Here is a 20,039-nt window from a genome sequence, read left to right on the forward strand (position 1 = left end):
GATAGGGTGGACACGGCCGGCGGGGGTGGGGGGGGGCGCACGCTCGCTGGCACGGAGCTTTGGCGGGCAGAGGCGCGCACGTCGCGGGCGCGACGCTGGGTGGCGCTGCTGGGCCGCCCCGCTCCAGACCTGTTGAGCTCAGGGCGCGACGCGGGCAGATTTAGGGTAAAGGGACGCTCCGCTCTCTCGGCGCGCCCCTGGGACTCCGGCCACAGCACGTCCCCCCGGGCGCCCTAGGCCTCGCTTGAACTTAAGGCTCCCATTCATTTGGCCTCTGCGTTTCTCTCCGCAACAGTTCTAGGCGCGTCGGGTGGGGCGGGAATAAAGTTTTTCCAACCCGGACTGGGAGAGGGCTGGTTGGGGAGGACCCTTCCCGCTCCAGACTCCACAACTGGCAGGATTGTACCCCCTCGGCTTCAAGGCCGTCCCGGGGGCTCGGCTCTCGGTAGGTGCCAGCCCTGGTGCCGACCGGATGGGCTGACCCGCGCACCGCCCCCTTCCCCATCCCCTCCCCCGCCTCTGGCGCGCACCGGCCCGGCGTCTCCAGCCCCGCCTGCGCCGGGGTCGCTGCAGTCCCCGCGGCCGCCCCAGGCTCCCTCCCCAGGCGCCCCGGCCTCCTTCCAGCCAGGGCAGCGCCTCGGGGGGGAGCGCCGGACAGCGAGAGTGGCCGAGGCGAGGGCTCTGGGCGTCCCAGCTCTCCCAACCTGGGAGACGGCCCCGACTCTGGGAGCCGGAACGCGGGGAAAGGCAAGGACGGGGCGGCCGGCGGAGGGGCGGGCGCCGCTCATCAGCCACGCCAGTCACGTCTGGGGCCACCCGGCTGCCTTTTTCTTCCTTTCCCCCTTTGCTTTCTCCCCCCTCCCCTGTTGGCGAGGGCAAAGTGGCCGTGGCGGCGCCATGCCCGGGCCGGAGTGAGTGCGCTAGGGCGAAAATGGCGTACATCCAGGTAGGGCTGAGGCTGGGGGGCAAGGTCCGCGGTGCGGGTGGGGGGTGCCGCGCCCCCTCCGGCGGTGAGCGCGCGGAAGGGAGGGCACACGGCGGGGCTCCCACAAACTTGCCTCGAGAAAAGGGGTGCCCGAGGGCACGCAACCTGTGCAGCGGCGGGGGTGCGACCCAGGATAGGGGGCTAGGGACCCCCACACCCCGGGATGCTGGGCCCCTGTGGACTCACGCGCGCCCTCGCTTCCTGGGGAGGGAGTGGGGGTGGGGCGGACTTTTCTGCCCCCATCTCCTCTCCTTGCACCCCACCCCAGGGGAGGGGCCGCGGGGAGGGCGGCCCGGGACGCGCCAGCCGCCCGGCCCGCCAGCTGCCGTTGCCGTGGTGATGGCTCTGGCTAATTGGCCGGCAGAGCGAGCCTGAGGCAGCTGTTCCGGCCAGGAGGGACAAGGACGTCGTCTCTCCCGGGCACTGCGTGCTGAGGGGTGGGGGACATACTATAGCGCGCTGTTGGTGGGGGCGGGAGCAACCGATCATTTTCGGCCATTGCATTGGGGTCTGGGAGTTGTGGACCCCCATCACCTTGAGGAAACTCTCACAAGAATCCTTGGACCGAAATAATTTCCAAGCATCCTTTTTGGGGGAGGCTGCTTGACTACGAGACCTTTCCCTTCAGTACAAGGCGGGGAAGTGGCGACAGGTCAGCGCCAAGGTCATGCAGTCAGACCTGCAGTCAGACCCGTTGAGCTGCTTGCTTTCTGGGGTTGGCTCCTCTCTGCCCAGCAGAGAAGCCTATAGGTTCCCACATTTAGGGTGCATCTGGGCTCACTTCTCTTACCCTCGGCTACAGCTGGGGGGCTGCTGGTCTCTTAGTTCCCCACTGGCTCACATCTTTTCCTCAGACTTTTCAACCTGGCAGGAACTCTGTCACCGTCTCCCCATCCCTCTCGTGGCTTAGATTTGCTCCATTGGCTTATATGGAATCTCTAGGTCCTCTTTTTAAGTTCAGTGAAGGTCATATTAACTGCACACTTAAACTGCATGCTGAGTGTTGTGGGGCTATTTCACAGTCACTCAACAAACACTTGAGTGACCACCTACTATATGTGAGTGATGGGGATACAGTTGTGAAAACAGCACAGTCTCTGCCCCTCAGAATACACACTCTAGTGAGAAATACACAATATTAGAACATGCTTCTGTGGTTTTTAATAACCACCTTCAGGACAGGGATTAGTGACTTGCCCAAGGTCACACAGCTGCTTAGGGGTCATGGTGGGATCTAAAAGGGAGATGGTGGGAATCGGTGGGGGATTGGTTAAGCAGCTAAAATGAGACTGGCTTGGTGAAACTGACTTTCCTTGTAGAACAAGGTATGAAACTTTTTCTATAAAGGTCCAGATAGTAAATTTTTTTTCTTGGGGTGCTACATGGTCTGTGTCACAAATACTCAATTCTGACTATGGCATCGAACGGCCATAGACAATAGTAAAGGCATGGGCGTGGCTGTGTTCCAATAAAACTATTTGTGGACACTGAAATTTGAATTTCATATACTGTATGCTAGTCAAGAAGTACTCATTTTCTTTTGATTTTTTTTCCAACCATTTAAAAATGTTCAAACCATCCTTAACTAGAGGACCAGACAAAAAAGCAGGTTGTGGGCTGGATTTAGCCTTGCAAGTCATAGCTTGCCAACCCCTGTTCTAGAATATCTGGATTCTCCTTCTTCCTGTTTCTGTCTTGAACCAGTGATCCCCTATCTGGTCAAATCATGAACCCAGTGGACCCAGTGTAAGGAAAGACTAAGCGTGCTGGGAACATAAAAACATCTTCCCTCCCCTCTTCCTCTTCCTTGGTTTCTCTTTGTTCCTGGACATTCGTCTTGTACCTGGGGTTTGAGAAAGCTGGGTGATTGGGCCCTAGGGTGGTCTTGTCTCTACTCACATGGTTTTATAAACAGTGTTTTTTGATCTCCACACACCCAGGAAATGCTTTCCTCTACGAAAGGAATGGGCATGGACTGTTGTCCAAGGAAAAAGCAGCCCTTTATCCTTGCACTTTATTGTAAGCATTTTCAAGCACTTTCTCATGGAAGTGCACGAGGGTGTAGCTTTTTGCTTTTTCACTGTTGTATCGGCCAGGACAGTCTCTGATGCCTAATAGGTTCCATCTGGTCTTGACAAACCACCTTGTTCTCATAAAGCCACGGAAAGAGTGCAGATATTTTGCAGCTGGGCAGCACGTGCAAGCATTTTCATAGTCAGAGTCCTAGCTTAGCCCTTCCACTAGAGAAAAGAGGTAACTGAGGTTCAGAGTGGCCGTCTGACTTACCCAAGTCACATGATTGGCTGGTGGTGAAGCCAGCGCTAACACTTGCCCGCTCAGCTCTGCGTGGCCCCCAAGCCTCTTCAGGGCTTGCTCTGTATGTGGTTCGAGTTTTGCTTTTGGAAGAGTTCGTGATTAGTGCCTGAGACTTTCTTTCCCAAGCTGCAGCCATTCCCTTATCACTTCAAGGATTTTGAATTTTTCATGAGCTGTGTACCACTTGTACTATATTTACTTAATACTTTTTTTCTATAAATGGACTCACTTTTTTTTTTTTAACTTAAAATCACATGAAAAGGAAACTTTATGTCACTACCATAATAGACAACCAGGGTCACTTGGTATAAACAAAAGGCAACTGGAAAAATAAACAATGATAATAATGCCACATAGTTAGTTATGTCCAAGGTTCTGAGCTGAGGTCTGCTCTCTCTTTAAAAAGGAAGAGGAGGTGGGGAGGAGACGTACAAGTGTTAGAAACATGTTAACATGCACTGCTACCAAATTGAGACCTCCTCCTCCTTGAGAGAAAATTGAAGAAGAGGATAACTTTCTTTGTCTTGATTTAAAGTTCTGAGTTTGAGTTCATCTCCAGGATTTATCCCAGGCTGGGATGCGGGGCTCCTAATCTACCTGGTTTACTTGGCCCATTAATTCCTAAACCGCTGCGACTCTTCCCTGGCAGAGGGGGAGGGAGTCTGTGCCTTGGGAACCTGTGAGAAGTCCTGGTGGGAGGTGGGGCTGAAAAGGAGGTAGCCCCACCCCCCACCCCCTCCCTGGGCCAGATGATGGCTTCCTTTTCTGCTCCCTGTGTTTGTGGGTGGTCATATGAAACTCCCCACCATCACCATTGGAGCAGAATTATAAGGTAGGGCCTCTGGGAGGGTGGGGGGAGCCAAGTCACTTCCACTGTGTGCCTGCATGTTAGCTGATCATGTCCTTTTGGGTTGGCTTCATGGCTATTTCTGTATAGGAAGGTTTGCTCTTCTGAAGTGTGGCTGCATTGGATAGCATGACTATCTATCCACCCGCTCTGATTCATAACAGCATACGGTGCAAATCAAATCGAAATGCTAAAGTTTCCCATTTATTCGGTGTTGGTTAGCCAGGAGGCTACTAGCAGCCCCGCACGTAGCCGCACCTTGTTAGGGAGTCCGCTCCCTTCCCAGGATGGTAAGTGGAAAGATGCAGGGCTTTTTTTTCTTTCTTTCTTTCTTTCTTTTTCTTTTTTCTTTTCTGAGTTGCTGGAATATTGCTAAACTGGTCTTGTCTCTCTTTTTGTAATCCTCTCACCCCCGACGCCCCTTGGCTTCTTCGTGGATCTCTAAAAGGGCAGTTGGAACCTTTAAACGAGGTGGGTTAATTTGATGATTCCTTTGGTCTGGTTTCTGATCAAGAGGTGCTTGCCTTTCACTTTGGAGTCTTATGTGGGGCTGTGGGGCTGTTCCTTATTAAACGATGACTGGGTGTTTAGAACGCACGGTTTTGATGCCTTTCTGTGGAAGGGAGGGAGATCCCCGGGAGGGAGATCCCGATGAAGAGGAGACGCTGGTAGACAGGCTAGATTGCTCTCCCCACCCCCTCCTTACTCTGTTTTGGTTACCTCTGTTTACTTTCATGTCACTGAGACGATTTTTTAAAAAACCTTTTTTGCTTTGCTTTCAAGAAGACAGAGTAATATTCATTGTGTTTCGAGAACATATTGTCTAGCCCTCCTGATGTTGTATAAACCACCCACCTGTCAAGAAAGACATTCACATAAGCTACCAGGGAAAATACCTGCAAATGTTTTGCTCGCTATTAACGGGTCCAGCGAGTTGGTGTTTGCCATCGTTGTGCCTGCAGTTGGTAAATAGAAACGGAAAACATTTTGTTCTAAGTGTTCGGTGGCAGAGACAGACCTCCTGAATGTCCTTATTTCTCAGCAGGGATCGGCTGCTTGTAATTTTTCGGGTGTTTTTCCTTTTCCTCCTCTCCACCCCTCCCACCTCCCCCCCCCACTCCCCCTCTCTCCGCTGCCCACCTCCCCCGATGGCCTCAGGGTTTTCTTTCTAGAATCTCCGATCTGCTACTGTGCAGTTGGACTTGCAGGCACTGCTGTCAGAAGTGCTATGAGTCCAGCTGTTGCCAGTCGAGTGAGGATGAAGTTGAAATTCTGGGACCTTTCCCTGCCCAGACTCCTCCCTGGCTGTAAGTAAAACTGCTCTGAACTTCCTTGAGAGCAGTCTCAAGACGTTTTCTTTGCTCAGTTTGTGTGAGGGGGTGCGGGCAGGAGGGCTCAGGGTATGAACAAGGGGGAAACGCCGAGTGTCTGTGGGCCTCTTTGCTGCCGACAAGGGTGGGGGGACCTGCTCTGTGCCTCTTGTTTTGTGTGGCAAGCTGGTGGCCGGGCTCTAGTTTAGCTGGTTTCTTCCTCGGTGCCTCTGAGATGCGAACGGTGCAGTGCTAAACCTGTGTGCACGTTTAATCACGTTGAGTGTCATCCCAAGTGGAAGAAGAGCTCCGTGAGCACCTGCATTCTTCAGGGGGATGTCGAAATTCTAAAGGTGGCCATCCATGTCAGGATGACCCACGGTCCTTGCACCCGACCCAGTGCCTGGCACAGAGGCGATGCTGCCTGGTTGGTAGACTGAATGGACACGCAAGTGCCTTGTTGCTGGTCTGCACAAGAACTTCAGACACAGGGAAGCAGAGAAGCACCTCCAGACTCCATCCTGTCCTCCAACGCTGTTTATGTTCTCTTCTGGCATCTTTCGTTTTATTTCCAATTCGTGCTCCTCCCGCGCCTGCATACAACATCTCCATCTGCCAGTCGCTCCGATATTTTGGGAACGCAGTTTTGAAGCTTCTCAGCCACGTGTCTGATCCACCTCTCAGTGGCTAAGAGAGGAACGTGGCCAGAGCGCCTGGGTTGAGTCTATAAGGCCAGCGCCGAGAAGGGCCTGGCCATCATTGAGTACAGCTCTCCTGACATAGAGCGGGAGGCCCGGAGAGGGCCCGAGCCAGTGCAAGGGCCCACAGCCAGCGCCTCAGTGGGAAACTGGTGCTGTTCTAGCTAAATCTTTGAGCTGAGATTCTGGAAGTCCATGATATCTCCTCTTTCCCTCCAAGTTGGGGGTCATGATTCAGTCCTCTCATTTGCTCTTCTTAGAAGCAAGCATGAAATATTTCCATAGCAAAATGGCTCTATGTCAGGCTCTGTGCCTTCAAATCCTCTGTCTCCTCCTTTTTTCTAGTTCTGTGACCTTGGGCAAGTTGTTAGTTCTCTGTGCCTTGATTTCCCATCTGTAAAATGGGGATAATAACAATAATAGTGTTTATCTCATATGGTTGTTGTGGTGGCTGCCTGAATTAGTCCACAGAAGAGCACTTACGAATGCTTGGCACCTGCTTGGCAATCATAAATATAAGTGATTCGTCTTACCCTGTTTGGTCTCAGGTTCCTCATCTATAAAGTGAGAACAGTAATAGAACTTATTTTACAGAGTTGTGGTTCAGAGTAATGAGTTGTGCACATAACATGCTTCATAGAGTAGTAAATATTCATTTCTGAATTTGTAGGTATTGATGGAGATTCTTTAAACTGGTGTAAAGGCAGTGTTAAGAAAAGCTTGCATTTGTCACGGGTTGTAGCCTGGATCCTGCAGCTATGCGTAGAGTTGAGATGGTTGGTGAATGATCGAGAGATCGTTCCCATTTTCCAATGCCCTAGTGGCAGAGGTTGGCTCAGCCCATCTGGTGTCTTGAAAGCCATGCTCAGAAGAATGCCAGCTCTGCGAGGGCGGGGTTTTTATCTGTGTTGTTCAGTCCAAAAAATTGTTATTGACCAACTGACGAACCTACAGGCAGAAATTGAATCCTGAAAGTGCCAGTCATCTGGTTGAAAACTTAATCTCAGTGTCTTTGGTAACTATTTCTCGAGTATGCTCTGTGTGCCGGGCGCTGTGGGATGCAGACACTAGATAGAGTCCGATTACTGTGCTCAGGAGATTTTAAACCTAGTACAGGAGACGAGGCAGGTATGTGGGTCCAGCCGCCCCCTAGAGTTGTGCATTCACACTCTGCACACTCATATGACAGTTCTGCTTAGAGTCTCATTGTGGAAAAAATCCAGGACAGTGGCTTCAGGCATAGCTGGATCCAGGGGTCAGATGTTTTCATGGGCATGCATTTGTGCCCTCTCCCCACACCTCTCTCTGTTTCTTCTATATCGGCCTCATTCTTTTCTGGGCGGTGAGGAGGGGCAGAGGGAGAGGGAGAGAGAATCTTAAGCAGGTTCCACGCCCAGCTTGGAGCCCGACACAGGACTCAGTCTCACAACCCTGAGATCATGACCTGAGCCTAAATCAAGAGTTGGACGCTTAACCAACTAAGCCACCCAGGCGCCCCCATATTGGCTTCATTCTTAAGCTTACTTTCTTCATTGGTTCATTCTCAGTAGCCACAAACAAACCAGGAAGGGCTCTCATTGCTCTGATTTGGGTCATGCGCCAATCACTTTTGCTTGGAGGAAATAGTGCTAGGATCATGCCTGGATTGTCTGACCACCCTGGAACTAGGGAAAGGGTCATTCCCACCTGACATACAGGAACCAAGCTAGTAGACCAGGGGTGGGCAAACTTCTCCTAGAAAGGGCTTAGTCTGTCGAAACCACTCCTAGACATAGTGTGAAAGCAGCCACAGGCGGTGCATTAATGAATGGGCGTGGCTGTGTTCCAGTCTTACTTCACGTAGGAAGTCAGGCAGCAGATTGGGCCCCATAGCTCGCCGATCTTTGTAATAGACAGTTGGGGTGCTGTAACCAGAGAGGAGGGAATGGACCCTGGGTGAGTAAACTCCACAGCACCTAGGAAGAATTGGGGGAATCATGGAAGATGAGCCTGCAAACTCAGGTCATGTAGGGTCTTGAATGCCAGATCAAGGAATTTGAATTTGCCTCTAAACTAGTGGAGAATCCTGATGGACCCAGAAAATCACTGTCAGGTACCTGTTTGCCCCAGATGCCCAGAGGTTGAGTGTTAGAGATGCATGGCCTAGGTTCTAGCGCTGAGCTGGAGGACAGTTGCACTTTACCCTGGCTGCTGACCCACTGTGCAAGTGGAGGACTCTTTCCGGGGGCAAGGAGTGGGGACCCTCTGGGAAGACACTTACTTTGGTTTTGCCACAAACAGAGAAGAAGGCTGGAACCTCCCCAGCACAGCCGATGCACCACACCGCTCTGGAAGGCCCATTCACCTGGTAGTCGTTATGAATGATACTACCTGATCTAGAGTCTAGAGCCTGAACAACGGAACATGACTTTCCGTGCTTCTCAGGATGAATATCTTGAATCCTGGGTAGCAACTTAGTACATTTTTGGCACTCAACATAATGCAAAACGTTAAGAGAAATCTATAAAGGGGAGGCGGGTTAAATCATTCAAAAAGTGAATTTACAGCTTGTGCTTTCCCCAGATTTATTTACCAAGTGGGCAGTTGTATGTTATCAAACAGGCAGGGAGTAGAAATGTCAAGTGTACAGGCTTTGCAGTGCTGTTCCTCCTGTGACATTTGAGCTAAGAACCACAGGAGATGCCTCTCCGTGGGGCGGCCTGTGGCCTTTGAGCTAGTCCTTTGAGTGTGGGATTTTGGGGGACACACCATTAATTGTCATATATGCTCCTGTCATTTGGGTCCCCCAGCTTTCCTTGGCTGGGCTGGGCTCATGAAGGTCAGGGAAACTGTAGACAGTCCAACTGGCTCCTTTTGGAGGGATGCCAGAAAGACCCTCATCAAAGAGTGAACTAAAGTCAAGTCATTTCTTTGTCTATCAAGCATGTATCGAGGACGTACCATTACACCGCTCTGACAGGCCTCATAAGGGATACCCAGCTCAGTAGTTTGGGGCGTGCTGTTCGGAGCCTGGTGTTGCTGGACTTCATTGGGAGTTTAACAGTGGTGCAAAATAATGATCCATCCCATCCCCCACGCCACCACGCTTCCATTCCATGCCCCACCCCCACCATCTGTAAAGGGGGTAAGGCCTATGAATAACAAGTAAACTCTGGATTGTTTTAAGGAATAATGAGATGGTTCAGACAGCATTTAGCATACTTGGTGCTTAGCACCTGGTACCTTTGATCAAGAGTACAGATCGCCCCATTAAGGAGCGTACCTTGCTGTGTGAGCCCCCCCCCCCGGGGGGGGGAGCAAGATATGCACTCAGATCATTTTGAGACAAGATGAAATCGGATAAGAATCACAAGAAGGGTGAAGTCATTCGTTCATTTACTGAGAAAATAAACGTGGAAGACTCCACACGTGCCAGACGCCGTGCTGGGACCAGGTCGGGGGTAGTGAGCGAGAGACACGGAGCAAGGACTTTGTGTCAGACGCAGAAGATAAGCCACAACCAAAGAGAATTATGTGCGTTGATGAAGAGGGAAAGAAGGGCTGATGGGGTAGGAGGAGGTGATAGGGACAGGGTGGGGCCTCTCTGAGGAGGTGGTGTTGTGAGGCTGAGACCTGACTGATGAGAAGGAACCAGATAGGAGATGGAGGCAGGAAGAGCATTCCAGGCAGTGGCAATAGCATGGCTCAGCTCGGTGTGTTGGAGGAGGGGCTGGGAAGCCTGGTGGGTGCAGAGGAGGCCGGGGTGGCTCAGACATTGTCTGAGAGGACTCATCTGAGGCTTCAGGGACCACAACACTTAAGCTGAGCCTTGAAGACTGAATGGGAGTTCACAGGCTGGAGGTGGCCGCTGCAGTGACGTATGGCAGTGGCCCTCCAGGAAACAGGCATGCAGGTGGGGGTGCCTGAGGGGGTTCCACCTTCTTTGGAAGATGCTGCAGCTTTCATATAAGGGAGAGAGAAGAATGAATGATACAATATGGCTATATTTCTGTGCCTTCCCCTACTCCCCCTCCGCCCATTTCGTCTGCACCTTTTACTGACAGGAGCTGGAGGCATGCAAGGACGGGGCATTCCCCCACACCCCCTCCCCACGCCCCAGTAATATGCACAGTCTTATCCTGGCTGTGACCCTTATATTGCTTTGGAAGAACATCAGATCCATCTCATTTCATGCACAGGATGCATTTAAAGACCTCCTAGAATTGGAAACTTGCATTTTTCAAGACTAGCTTCTGCACAGGTTTAAATGTCAAGCTGGGGGGGGGGGGTGCAGTCTCAGAAGGTATCCAACTACAGGCACAGTAGCTTAGGGGCATGTCAGTAGCAGCATCCATCTCCCGGCCATGCCGCCAGCTTTTTTCTCCTCCTCTGCCCCCAGCATCCTTACCTGGCTTTATGGGGATTGGGAGATCTTAAAGATTGTAATCAAGCCAGCTAAAACATATTGAGCACATACCTACTACATACCAAGATTTATTCTAAGCATTTTATATGTGCTAACACATTCAGTGTTGAGAGCAACCATATAAGGTGGGTACTATTATTCCCATTTTACAGATGGGTATGTGGAGGCACAGAGAGGAAGGGCCTTGCCCAAGGTCACCCAGCCAGGGTTCAGACCAAGAGGTTGTGCTCTTAGTTACTACCCTGTATCTCCCCACCCCCGACCCAGTGCTTTTTCTTCTTTTAGTATTTTTCATCCTCCTTGGGAGCACATTGAAAAATGAGCTGCTGTTCATTTTTAGCTGTTTTCTTCACATTGCACTATTGCTCTTAAGTCATTGATTCTCAGGGCCATTTTGTAGCTTTAGCCCTGCCACTCACAGAACTCTTGAGTTGACACTGTTACAGGGTACATTTAAAAAATGTTCAAGTGTAGACACAGTGAGGGTTGAAACAGCAGGCCATTTCCCACCAACAGCCACTTGCAAAAGTTCAGATGGGTATAGACAACCCCATGGTTCCTTCCAGACTGAGGATTGACAGGTCTGGGCTTGACTTAGCCAATGTGGCGCCCCCATGTGGCAACAGCCTGAATAAGTACATATCCCTCCCTGCTGTCCTCTCTTGAAATTATGCACATTCTTGACAGATTGTTCTAAATTGGAAAGTATTTATTCATATCATTTCACATTTTGTGCAAAAAGTAAGACGTTGTTGAGAGTCTAGGGCTGCCACACTGATTCAAGTTTGTATTACTGCAAGTTGTATAAACTGGATCTGAGAGCTGTTTCGTTGTGGGTCTGTCCCCAGGGGCAGGGATGCCAGTCCCTGGAGATTTTTTGACAACAATTGAGACCTCATCCCTTCCTATAGGATGGCCAGCCGGAGCAGTGACAAGGACGGGGACTCCGTCCACACAGCCAGTGAAGTCCCTCTGACCCCGCGGACCAACTCCCCAGATCGAAGATGCTCGTCCTCAGACACATCTAAGTCTACATACAGCCTGACCCGAAGGATTTCAAGTAAGCATCTTTGCTGTGACTGTCTAGGGATCATGGCTCATGCAATTCTGTGCTGTTCGCCCTCCATTCAGGGCCCATGGATTAAAATCCCATTAACCAGATCCCCAGGACAAAAGAAGAGAGCTGGCTTCCCAGACACTCGGCAGCATCCCCAAGGAAAGATGTGAGGGAAGGTGTTGTCTCTGGGGAGGGGACAGAGTGGAATGACAGTCCGGGAGACAAGATGATGGAGAGATAATGACAATGTGACAGGAGTGCGTTGCACCTGATTTCTGCTGAGTTCAGTCAGAAGCACTTATTTTGATCGATTTTTCTTTTTACTGATCACAAGTTTCATTGAATTGGCTCATCTGATTGACATGGTCAGCATATATCATTTCAGACCCCGAAAGGCGAGTGTTACCATGTCGTATGGCAGCGTTTGCTTGCAAATTCAAGTAACTTTGGGGGCCCGATGGGTTGTGTGAGTGAATGAGTTGCAGAGGGTTGGACAGAGATGAGGATTGTTCTAATGCAGTGACAAGTGGCAGCTGACTCAGCCTCAGTTACCAGGGCAGGGTGGGGGACTGTGGCCATTTGGAAAGCTAGTGCCCGACTAAAAGGGGCAGCCGCTACTCAGCTCTTGCTGCGGGAGAGAGATTGTGGGCTCCATATTGCCTGCCCTTTCTAAAGAGAAACTGGCAATCTGGGTTTTTATATGAAACTTCTTTAGCTTTAAACCCAGACAGAATGTATCTCTGGGTCAAATAGGGTCCACAGGCCCCCCCCGGTTGTCTGCTCGGGTGTACGGCATCTGTGTTTGACCAGATGGCATGATTTGGGTGTGGAGGAAAAAGGATAAAGCCCAAAGACTCCCAGCCTCCTTTCGCTCCCCCAAAGTATCTCTGCTGTCTCATTCAGCTGTCTGCAGTTCACTTAACAGAGGGGAAAAAGCTTAAAACTCATGAAATAAATCCACTCAGGTGGAAATATTGGTGTCTGATCTTTCCTGGGGGTACATGGGGGCAGGGGAAGGAAATAGAAGTTCAAGGGCTTGAAAGAGTGAAACAGAGGAGACGTGAAGCTTCTGTAGGCCTCAGTCTTTCCATCTGTAAAGCAAGAGGCCTGTTCTCGACCTGCCCTGTCCAGTACAGTGGCCACGAGCCGCACGTGGCTGGTGAGCATTTACGTGGGGCTAAGCCCGGTCGTGACGTGCAGGATGTGTTCTATACCCACGATTTTTTTTTTTTTTTTAAAAGATTTATTTATTTATTTATTCGACAGAGATAGAGACAGCCAGCGAGAGAGGGAACACAAGCAGGGGGAGTGGGAGAGGAAGAAGCAGGCTCAGAGGAAGAAGCAGGCTCATAGCGGAGGAGCCTGATGTGGGGCTCGATCCCATAACGCCGGGATCACGCCCTGAGCCGAAGGCAGACGCTTAACCGCTGTGCCACCCAGGCGCCCCTATACCCACGATTTTGAAGCCAGGAAACAAAAGAGAATTTAAACTGTCTCACTACAGTGTTTTCATTTTGATTAGATATTGAAAATATTAAAACTAATTTCACCTGTTTCTTTGCACTTTTAAAAAATCGGAAGATTTTATGTTACCTGTGTGGTTTGTATTTCTGAACCCCATTGTATTTCTTTTGAATAATAGCACCGATCTAGATGATTCCTAGATCTCCTGCCCAGCTCTGTGCGCAAATGATTTTCATTTAGCACGTAGTTATTGAAATACCAAACTATGCACCAGACCAAAGTCTCATGGTTTTAGCACACAAGACAGGCGTTGGTGCAATTAACAAGCATGTCATGAAGGAACGAGTGCTACATGACCTTGCTTTATATGAGGAATCTGATGGACTCCTAGGAGCAGAGAGGAAAGTGTGGTTACCAGGGACTGCAGGGACGGGGTAACCTGGGGTAACTGGGGAGGTGTTGGTTTCCGTTACGCGAGATAAAGAAGTGCTAGGGATCTGCTATACAGCACAGTGCTTATAGTTAACAATATTGTACTGTATACTTAAAATTTTACCAAGAGACTTGATCTTATGTGAAAGGTCCTTATCACCAGAAAAATCAAGTAAATAAAGAAAGCAGGAGAACACTTGGGGAGGTGATGGGTATGTTTATAGCATAGAATGTAGTGATGGTGTTATGGGTGCGTACTTACCTCCAAACTCATATGCATGGCTTTTGTCTATGTCACTTGTGCCTCAGTTCAAGAGTTTTTTTTTTTTTTTAATTCTGTGAGCTCATTGCTAGAATAGAGGGATGAGCAAGGATTCGAATGATGGACTTGGGAGCCATGAACTCTGCTGGTTGAGGGGAGAGGGGAGAGGCGCCCCACCAGTGGGGAAGTCCAAATATGATCCTTGAAGAAGTACAGTGGTTACCATTTAGCAAGGTCTTACCGTGTGTGTATTCTGTGCCAAGCCCTTCCCATGCATTGGCTCTGTGAATCACCATACTCTTTGAAGCAGGTGCTATGATTGACTCCATTTTACAGATGGGGAAACTGAGTCCCAGGAACTCTGGCTCAGGAGTCCACTCTCCGGAAGTGGAGGGAGTATCGGGTCACAGTTAGCCTCAAGACTCGGGGGCCAGACCGGCTGGGCTTGACTCCTGGTTCTTCCTCTTACTACCTGTGTCACTTCTGGAGACTTATTTCGAGTTTCTGTTTACTTATCTGTCAAGTAGGGATCACTGTAATCTAATACCTTGTGGTGATCCCATGACTTGATATGTCAGTGCGTTGAGAACAGTGGCTGGCAGTGATGGAGGTGGTCATGCCACCATGTTGCCTCTCAGAGAATAAATAAGAGGATCTCAAGGTATGGAGAGCAGATGGCAAAGAGCCTAAGGAAACGGGGTGAACAACGTGAGAATCTGGGAACTGTTGCCAGTCTCATGAAGCGGTCTGGGGTTTGGTCCCACATGTGGCGGTGTTAATTGTATTTCTGGTGGCTGTTTAGGTCTCGAATCCAGACGACCCAGCTCCCCGCTCATTGATATTAAACCCATCGAGTTTGGTGTTCTCAGCGCCAAAAAGGAGCCCATCCAGCCCTCGGTGCTCAGACGGACCTATACCCCAGATGACTATTTCAGAAAGTTCGAGCCCCAACTATACTCCCTTGACTCCAACAGCGACGATGTGGACTTCCTGACCGATGAGGAGATCTTGTCCAAGTACCAGCTGGGCATGCTGCACTTCAGCACCCAGTACGACTTACTGCACAACCATCTGACCGTGAGGGTGATCGAGGCCAGGGACCTGCCACCCCCCATCTCCCATGACGGCTCACGCCAGGACATGGCGCACTCAAACCCCTACGTCAAGATCTGTCTCCTGCCAGACCAGAAGAACTCGAAGCAGACGGGGGTCAAACGCAAGACCCAGAAACCCGTGTTTGAGGAGCGTTACACCTTCGAGATCCCCTTCCTAGAAGCGCAGAGGAGGACCCTGCTGCTCACCGTGGTGGATTTTGATAAGTTCTCCCGCCACTGTGTCATTGGGAAGGTGTCCGTGCCTCTCTGTGAGGTTGACCTGGTGAAAGGCGGGCACTGGTGGAAGGCGCTGGTCCCCAGTTCTCAGGTAAGGGGTGGGTTGGCGGTGTCTCTTCTGGGAGCTTTAAAAAAAAAAAATGATGATTTTCATTTCATTATTTAAATCGCCTTTGCATTTTAAAACCTTTTTATTTTGAAATAATTTTTGACGTACAAGCAGTTGCCAACGCCATACAGAGTTCTTGTGTTCTCTTCATCCAGCAGCCCCAGTGATAAATCTTACACAACCAGAGTGCGTTAGCAATGCCAGCAAAGTGACGTTGGCAACGAAGCTTTGGACCTTGTTGAATTTTCACGGATTTTTTACATGCATCACTCTGTGTGTGTGTGTGTGTGTGTGTGTGTGTGTTTATGTAGTTCAATGAAATTTTATCACATGTATAGATTCATGTAACCACCACCACCCTGAGAGCTTTTTGTCATCGATGCCGGGTTATTTAATAAGGAGAATGATTATCCAGGGTATGAAGCCATCAGTCATTTTGACTTTCAGAAATTGATTTGGGAAAAATAAAATGAGGGCTGAAGAACAGGATGATATATGGATGTTTTTCAGGCAAATTGTGAGATTGGCTTCTTTCCCCCTACCAGCCCACAGACAGGCAATTGGCTGCTTGGGAAGCCACCCACGGACCAGGCTCTGTCCCCAGTGGGCTGATAGCATCCCTCCCTTGGGCATTCTGTGGACTGGAGAATGACAGTGCACGCGGTGTGGGCGGAAGGAGGAGGTGGGAACCCAAGGGAAGGAAAAGACCCAGCCACTTGGAGGCCAGTCTAGTCCATTCACGCTGAGGGTGACTATCTTGTGGAATGTAGGCAGGGTTGTTTGGTGTCCGACACACCAAGGTGCTTTTCAAAGCTGAACTCTACTGGTCAGGGGTTGGATGATCCAGCATCACACCTGGAGCACAGGTTTTAGACATGGGGACTGGATGAGTTGCTCCACTGTGTGTGTGTGTGTGTTTGTGTGTGTGTGTGTGTGTGTGTGTGTGTGTGAAAGATAGATTTATCCTTCTCTTCGTTTGGATCCCCCAAGAAGAAGAAAATCCCTAGGCAAGGGAAGTCATTTATTAGGGAGGGGACACCAGAGGACACACCAGGAGGGAGTGGGAAATTCACACAAAGCATGCATTACCCCCAGCTGGCCGCCACTGTGGGTGACTGGAGCCGAAACCTCCTGGGGGAATGGGAAGCCAGCGTTAGACACATGCCTACGAGTCTTTCCACCTGAGGGGTGGGGGAGCTGGGGTGTGTATACACCATCTCCTATCATCCATCGAATGAGGGCTGTTGGGGGATGGAGATGCTCCTTCCCTGGCATTTCTGGCCCATTAACATTGGCAGATAAAGAGACCTTTGACATCTGCAGATGCAAAAAAAAGCACAAGAGCTGGCAGCTGCACGCGGGCCTGTGTGCACCGAAGTGATCAGGACCAGGAGACGGTGGTCCAGGTGTTAGCAGTTTTTGCTGTAATCCCATAGCCTCCTTCCCATCACATGATCAGGACGTATTAGACGCTTTCCATGTAGCCTCCTCAATGGGCTATCAGTGGGCTTTCAACCATCAAGAAACTGAGAGTTGAAAGAGGAAGGCCCACTGTCAATCTGTATGGCCAGCTCGATTGTGCACATCAGTGTGGAAGACCCTGGACATCCAGAGAATCTGGACATCCACACACCTTGCCTTGGCTGAAATGTTAGGTCTTGGCTGAAGTGTTACAATTTCAGCAGAGATTTCCAGGCCCATCTGCCCTAGTTTGATTCTCCCAAAATCCGAGGCCAAGGCAAGGCCCTGGGTGCAGGTAGTTCATTTAGGAGGTGATCCCAGGAAGCAGTGAGGGGTGAGGAGAACACAAGGAAGGAGGGAATGTCAATGGTGGCTCTTCAGGTTGCCATTCTGGCCTTTTCATACTGGTCAGCTGGGCTCCCGCAGCCTCGCGGATGGGCTGGGACAGGAAGCAGCCATCTTCCTGAGCTGATACCTTTCCCAAGCAGGACTTTGGGACCGTCTCTAGCTGGCACCAGAGGCCACTTCCCCGAAGTGAACTTTTTCCCACCAGCCACTCTCCCTCCTTTCCTCTTTCTTCCTTTTCACTCAAAGAAAGGCTCATGGAAACTGGCTGAGGGAAGAGCAGACTCCCATTTCCCATCTCAGGCTGGCTCTGGAATTTACACTCTGAGTAGAAAGACCAGTTGTCTGAGGTTTGGGTTCCCTGGAAGCAGAGCTTGAGGTAAGGATTTGGGTGTGGATTAGTTTGTAGGGCTGCTGTGACAAAACATCACAAATTAGAGGCTTAAAACTACAGAAATTCATTGTCTCGCAGTCTGGATGTTAGACGTCCAAAATCAAGGCCATGCTCCCTCTGAAACCTAGAGGGGAGAATCCTTTCTTGCCGCTTTCTGGCTTCTGGGGGTTGCCGGCCATCCTTGGCGTCCCTCAGTTTACAGCTGCATCACTCCAATGTCTGCCTCTGATGTCACATGACCTTCTCTGTGTGTGTCTTTGTCTTTTCTGATAAGGACACCAGTCCTATTGGATGAGGGGGCCCACCCTACTCCATTGTGTTCCTATTTTAAATAATTACATCTGCAACAACCCTATTTCCAAGAAAGGTCACATCCTGAAGTGATGGAAGTCAGGATGATAACCTATCTTTAGGGGGATATCATTGAACCCACAGCAGGATGTAGGAGAATGCCCTGCAGGGGAGGGAGGGAAGCAGTCTAGGTGAAGGGTGACAGCCTAGGGAGGGCACGATCCTAGCCTCAGCCTGTTCGGAGGTGAGGAGAGGGAGCATGGATCACTGGATGCCACTGCAGGGTCCTTCTTCCTTCAGACTGGGAGCCAAACTTTTGTCCTCCCGCCTCTGTCAGTCATTGTCTGGGACCAGGCGGGGAAATCTGATTTTTAGCGGGGCGGCCATGGGCCTCCCTGCAGCTTCTACCCTACAGAACAGTGGTTCTGAGCCAGGGACAGTCTTGCTCTCAGGACACTTGGCAGTGCGGGGAAACGCTGCGGTTTTGGTGGGTGGAGATCAGGGGAGCTGCTAAGTACCTGCAGTACATGGGATAGCCCCCACCACGAAGAATGTTCTAGCCAAAAGCATCCGTAGCGCCAGAGGGAGAAAGCCCAGGATGGAAGAAGGGGAAGTGGAGGTTCAAGGGCAGCCATAGGGTCTGCCATGCAGGGAAGAGGAGGGCAGGGCTGGTGCCTGAAGGCTGGGGAGCCGTTTTTCCAGGAGAAACAGCTGCTGGGAAGCAGGGATAGCCAGGGGCGGAGGGTGTTAGAAGCAGACTGTCCAGGTAACTGCATTTACATTGCAAATGTAGGAAAGGAGATACTGGTTCTGAGCAAAAATCCATATCGTGCAAAGTAGGCCTGCCCTGGAGACAGAAAACAAAATCCTCACACCATGCACTGAAACCATTGGATGTCGATGCTGATTTTCCTTGCAGGCCAACGTCTGCCTTCACCAAAGCATTTGTCGGTCAGCCGAACGGGAGGGGAAGTTGCAGTGTGTCGGGTAGAAGCAGAGCTCGGAGTTTCTTGTTTTCCGCCTGCCTAACTGGCGTGGGATCAGCGTGACTCTTAGGGCTGAGTTCTAGGTTTGTGTGCCTTGGAGAACCCACGGGAATGGTGGCATGTAGGCATCCTCTGGCTTGCAGCGGAACGTCCCAGCTTTTGGGACATCTTTTTGTTTTGTTTGGTGGCTTTTGTTTGGTGGTTTTGAACATTGTGTCTTTGATCTTGGCCTTCAAGACACTAGGAGCTAATGGAGCTACTATAAATTTTTTGGTCTCCTTGATAAGGTTTGGCTAGGAGATAATCAAAATGAGGACCGATAAATAGAAAGCATATGGCATGACTAAACAGTGTGCAGTTCCTCTCCCGCTAAGAGAAGTTCTGCTCATCCACGCGGATGGCGGTGAATCGACACTGTGGCCCTTGAACGTGAAATCTGTGTGGGCTCTACTTTTTCTTTTTCTATTCTTTTTTTTTTTTTTTTTAAGATTTTATTTATTTATTCGACAGGGATAGAGACAGCCAGCGAGAGAGGGAACACAAGCAGGGGGAGTGGGAGAGGAAGAAGCAGGCTCATAGCGGAAGAGCCTGATGTGGGGTCGATACCAGAACTCCGGTATCACGCCCTGAGCCGAAGGCAGACGCTTAACCGCTGTGCCACCCAGGCGCCCCTACTTTTTCTTTTTTTATGATTTTATTTATTTATTTGAGAGAGAGAGAGAGAGACAGCACGGGCAGAGGGGAGGGGCAGAGGGAGAGAGAGAAGCAGGCCTGATGACGCAGGGCGAGATCCCAGGACCCTGGAACTGTCAAATAAATAAATAAATACTCTTTCTTAAAAAAAAAAAAAAAAATTTATGTATTATAAATACATTATTATATATATATATATATATATGAGTAATTAATGACAAAACACACATAACAAAATTTACCATCTTATCCATTTTTAAAAAATTTTTATTTAAATTCTGGCTAGTTAACATACAGTGCAACAGCTTATCCATTTTTAAGTGCACATTTCGGTGGTATTAAGTACATTCACAGCATTATACAACCGTCACCACCATCTGTCTCCAGAACCCTTTGCATCTTGCAAAACTGAAACTCTACACCCGTTAAACAATAGCTCCCCATCCCCTGTTGCCCCCCAGTGCCTGGCAATCACATTCCTTGGGTCTCTGTGAATCTGTGTATTCTAGGTACCTCATATAAGTGGAGCCATATGGTATTTGTCTTTTGTGTCCTGAGTTCCTTTATGTTGTAGCATGCATCAGAACTACCTTCCTTTTGTAGGTTGAGTGATATCCCATTGTATGTATATACCACATTTTGTCCATTCATTC

At 50.0% G+C, this 20,039-nt stretch overlaps 1 protein-coding gene across 1 annotated transcript in view; it reads left to right on the top strand.

The window, feature by feature from the left end:
• The first annotated feature begins 549 nt into the window (after positions 1-549).
• SYT17 (synaptotagmin 17) overlaps positions 550-20,039 on the top strand; it is a 77,241-nt gene continuing 57,751 nt past the window's right edge. The window contains exons 1-5 of the mRNA XM_040635266.1: positions 550-946; positions 4,602-4,619; positions 5,307-5,455; positions 11,473-11,621; positions 14,579-15,198. Coding sequence (XP_040491200.1) covers positions 932-946; positions 4,602-4,619; positions 5,307-5,455; positions 11,473-11,621; positions 14,579-15,198 — 951 coding nt within the window. The 5' untranslated portion in view covers positions 550-931. The remainder of the gene's footprint in view (positions 947-4,601; positions 4,620-5,306; positions 5,456-11,472; positions 11,622-14,578; positions 15,199-20,039) is intronic.

Source organism: Ursus maritimus, unplaced genomic scaffold (genome assembly GCF_017311325.1).
Source record: "Ursus maritimus isolate PB19 unplaced genomic scaffold, ASM1731132v1 scaffold_2, whole genome shotgun sequence".
In the NCBI taxonomy this organism is placed as follows: domain Eukaryota; kingdom Metazoa; phylum Chordata; class Mammalia; order Carnivora; family Ursidae; genus Ursus; species Ursus maritimus.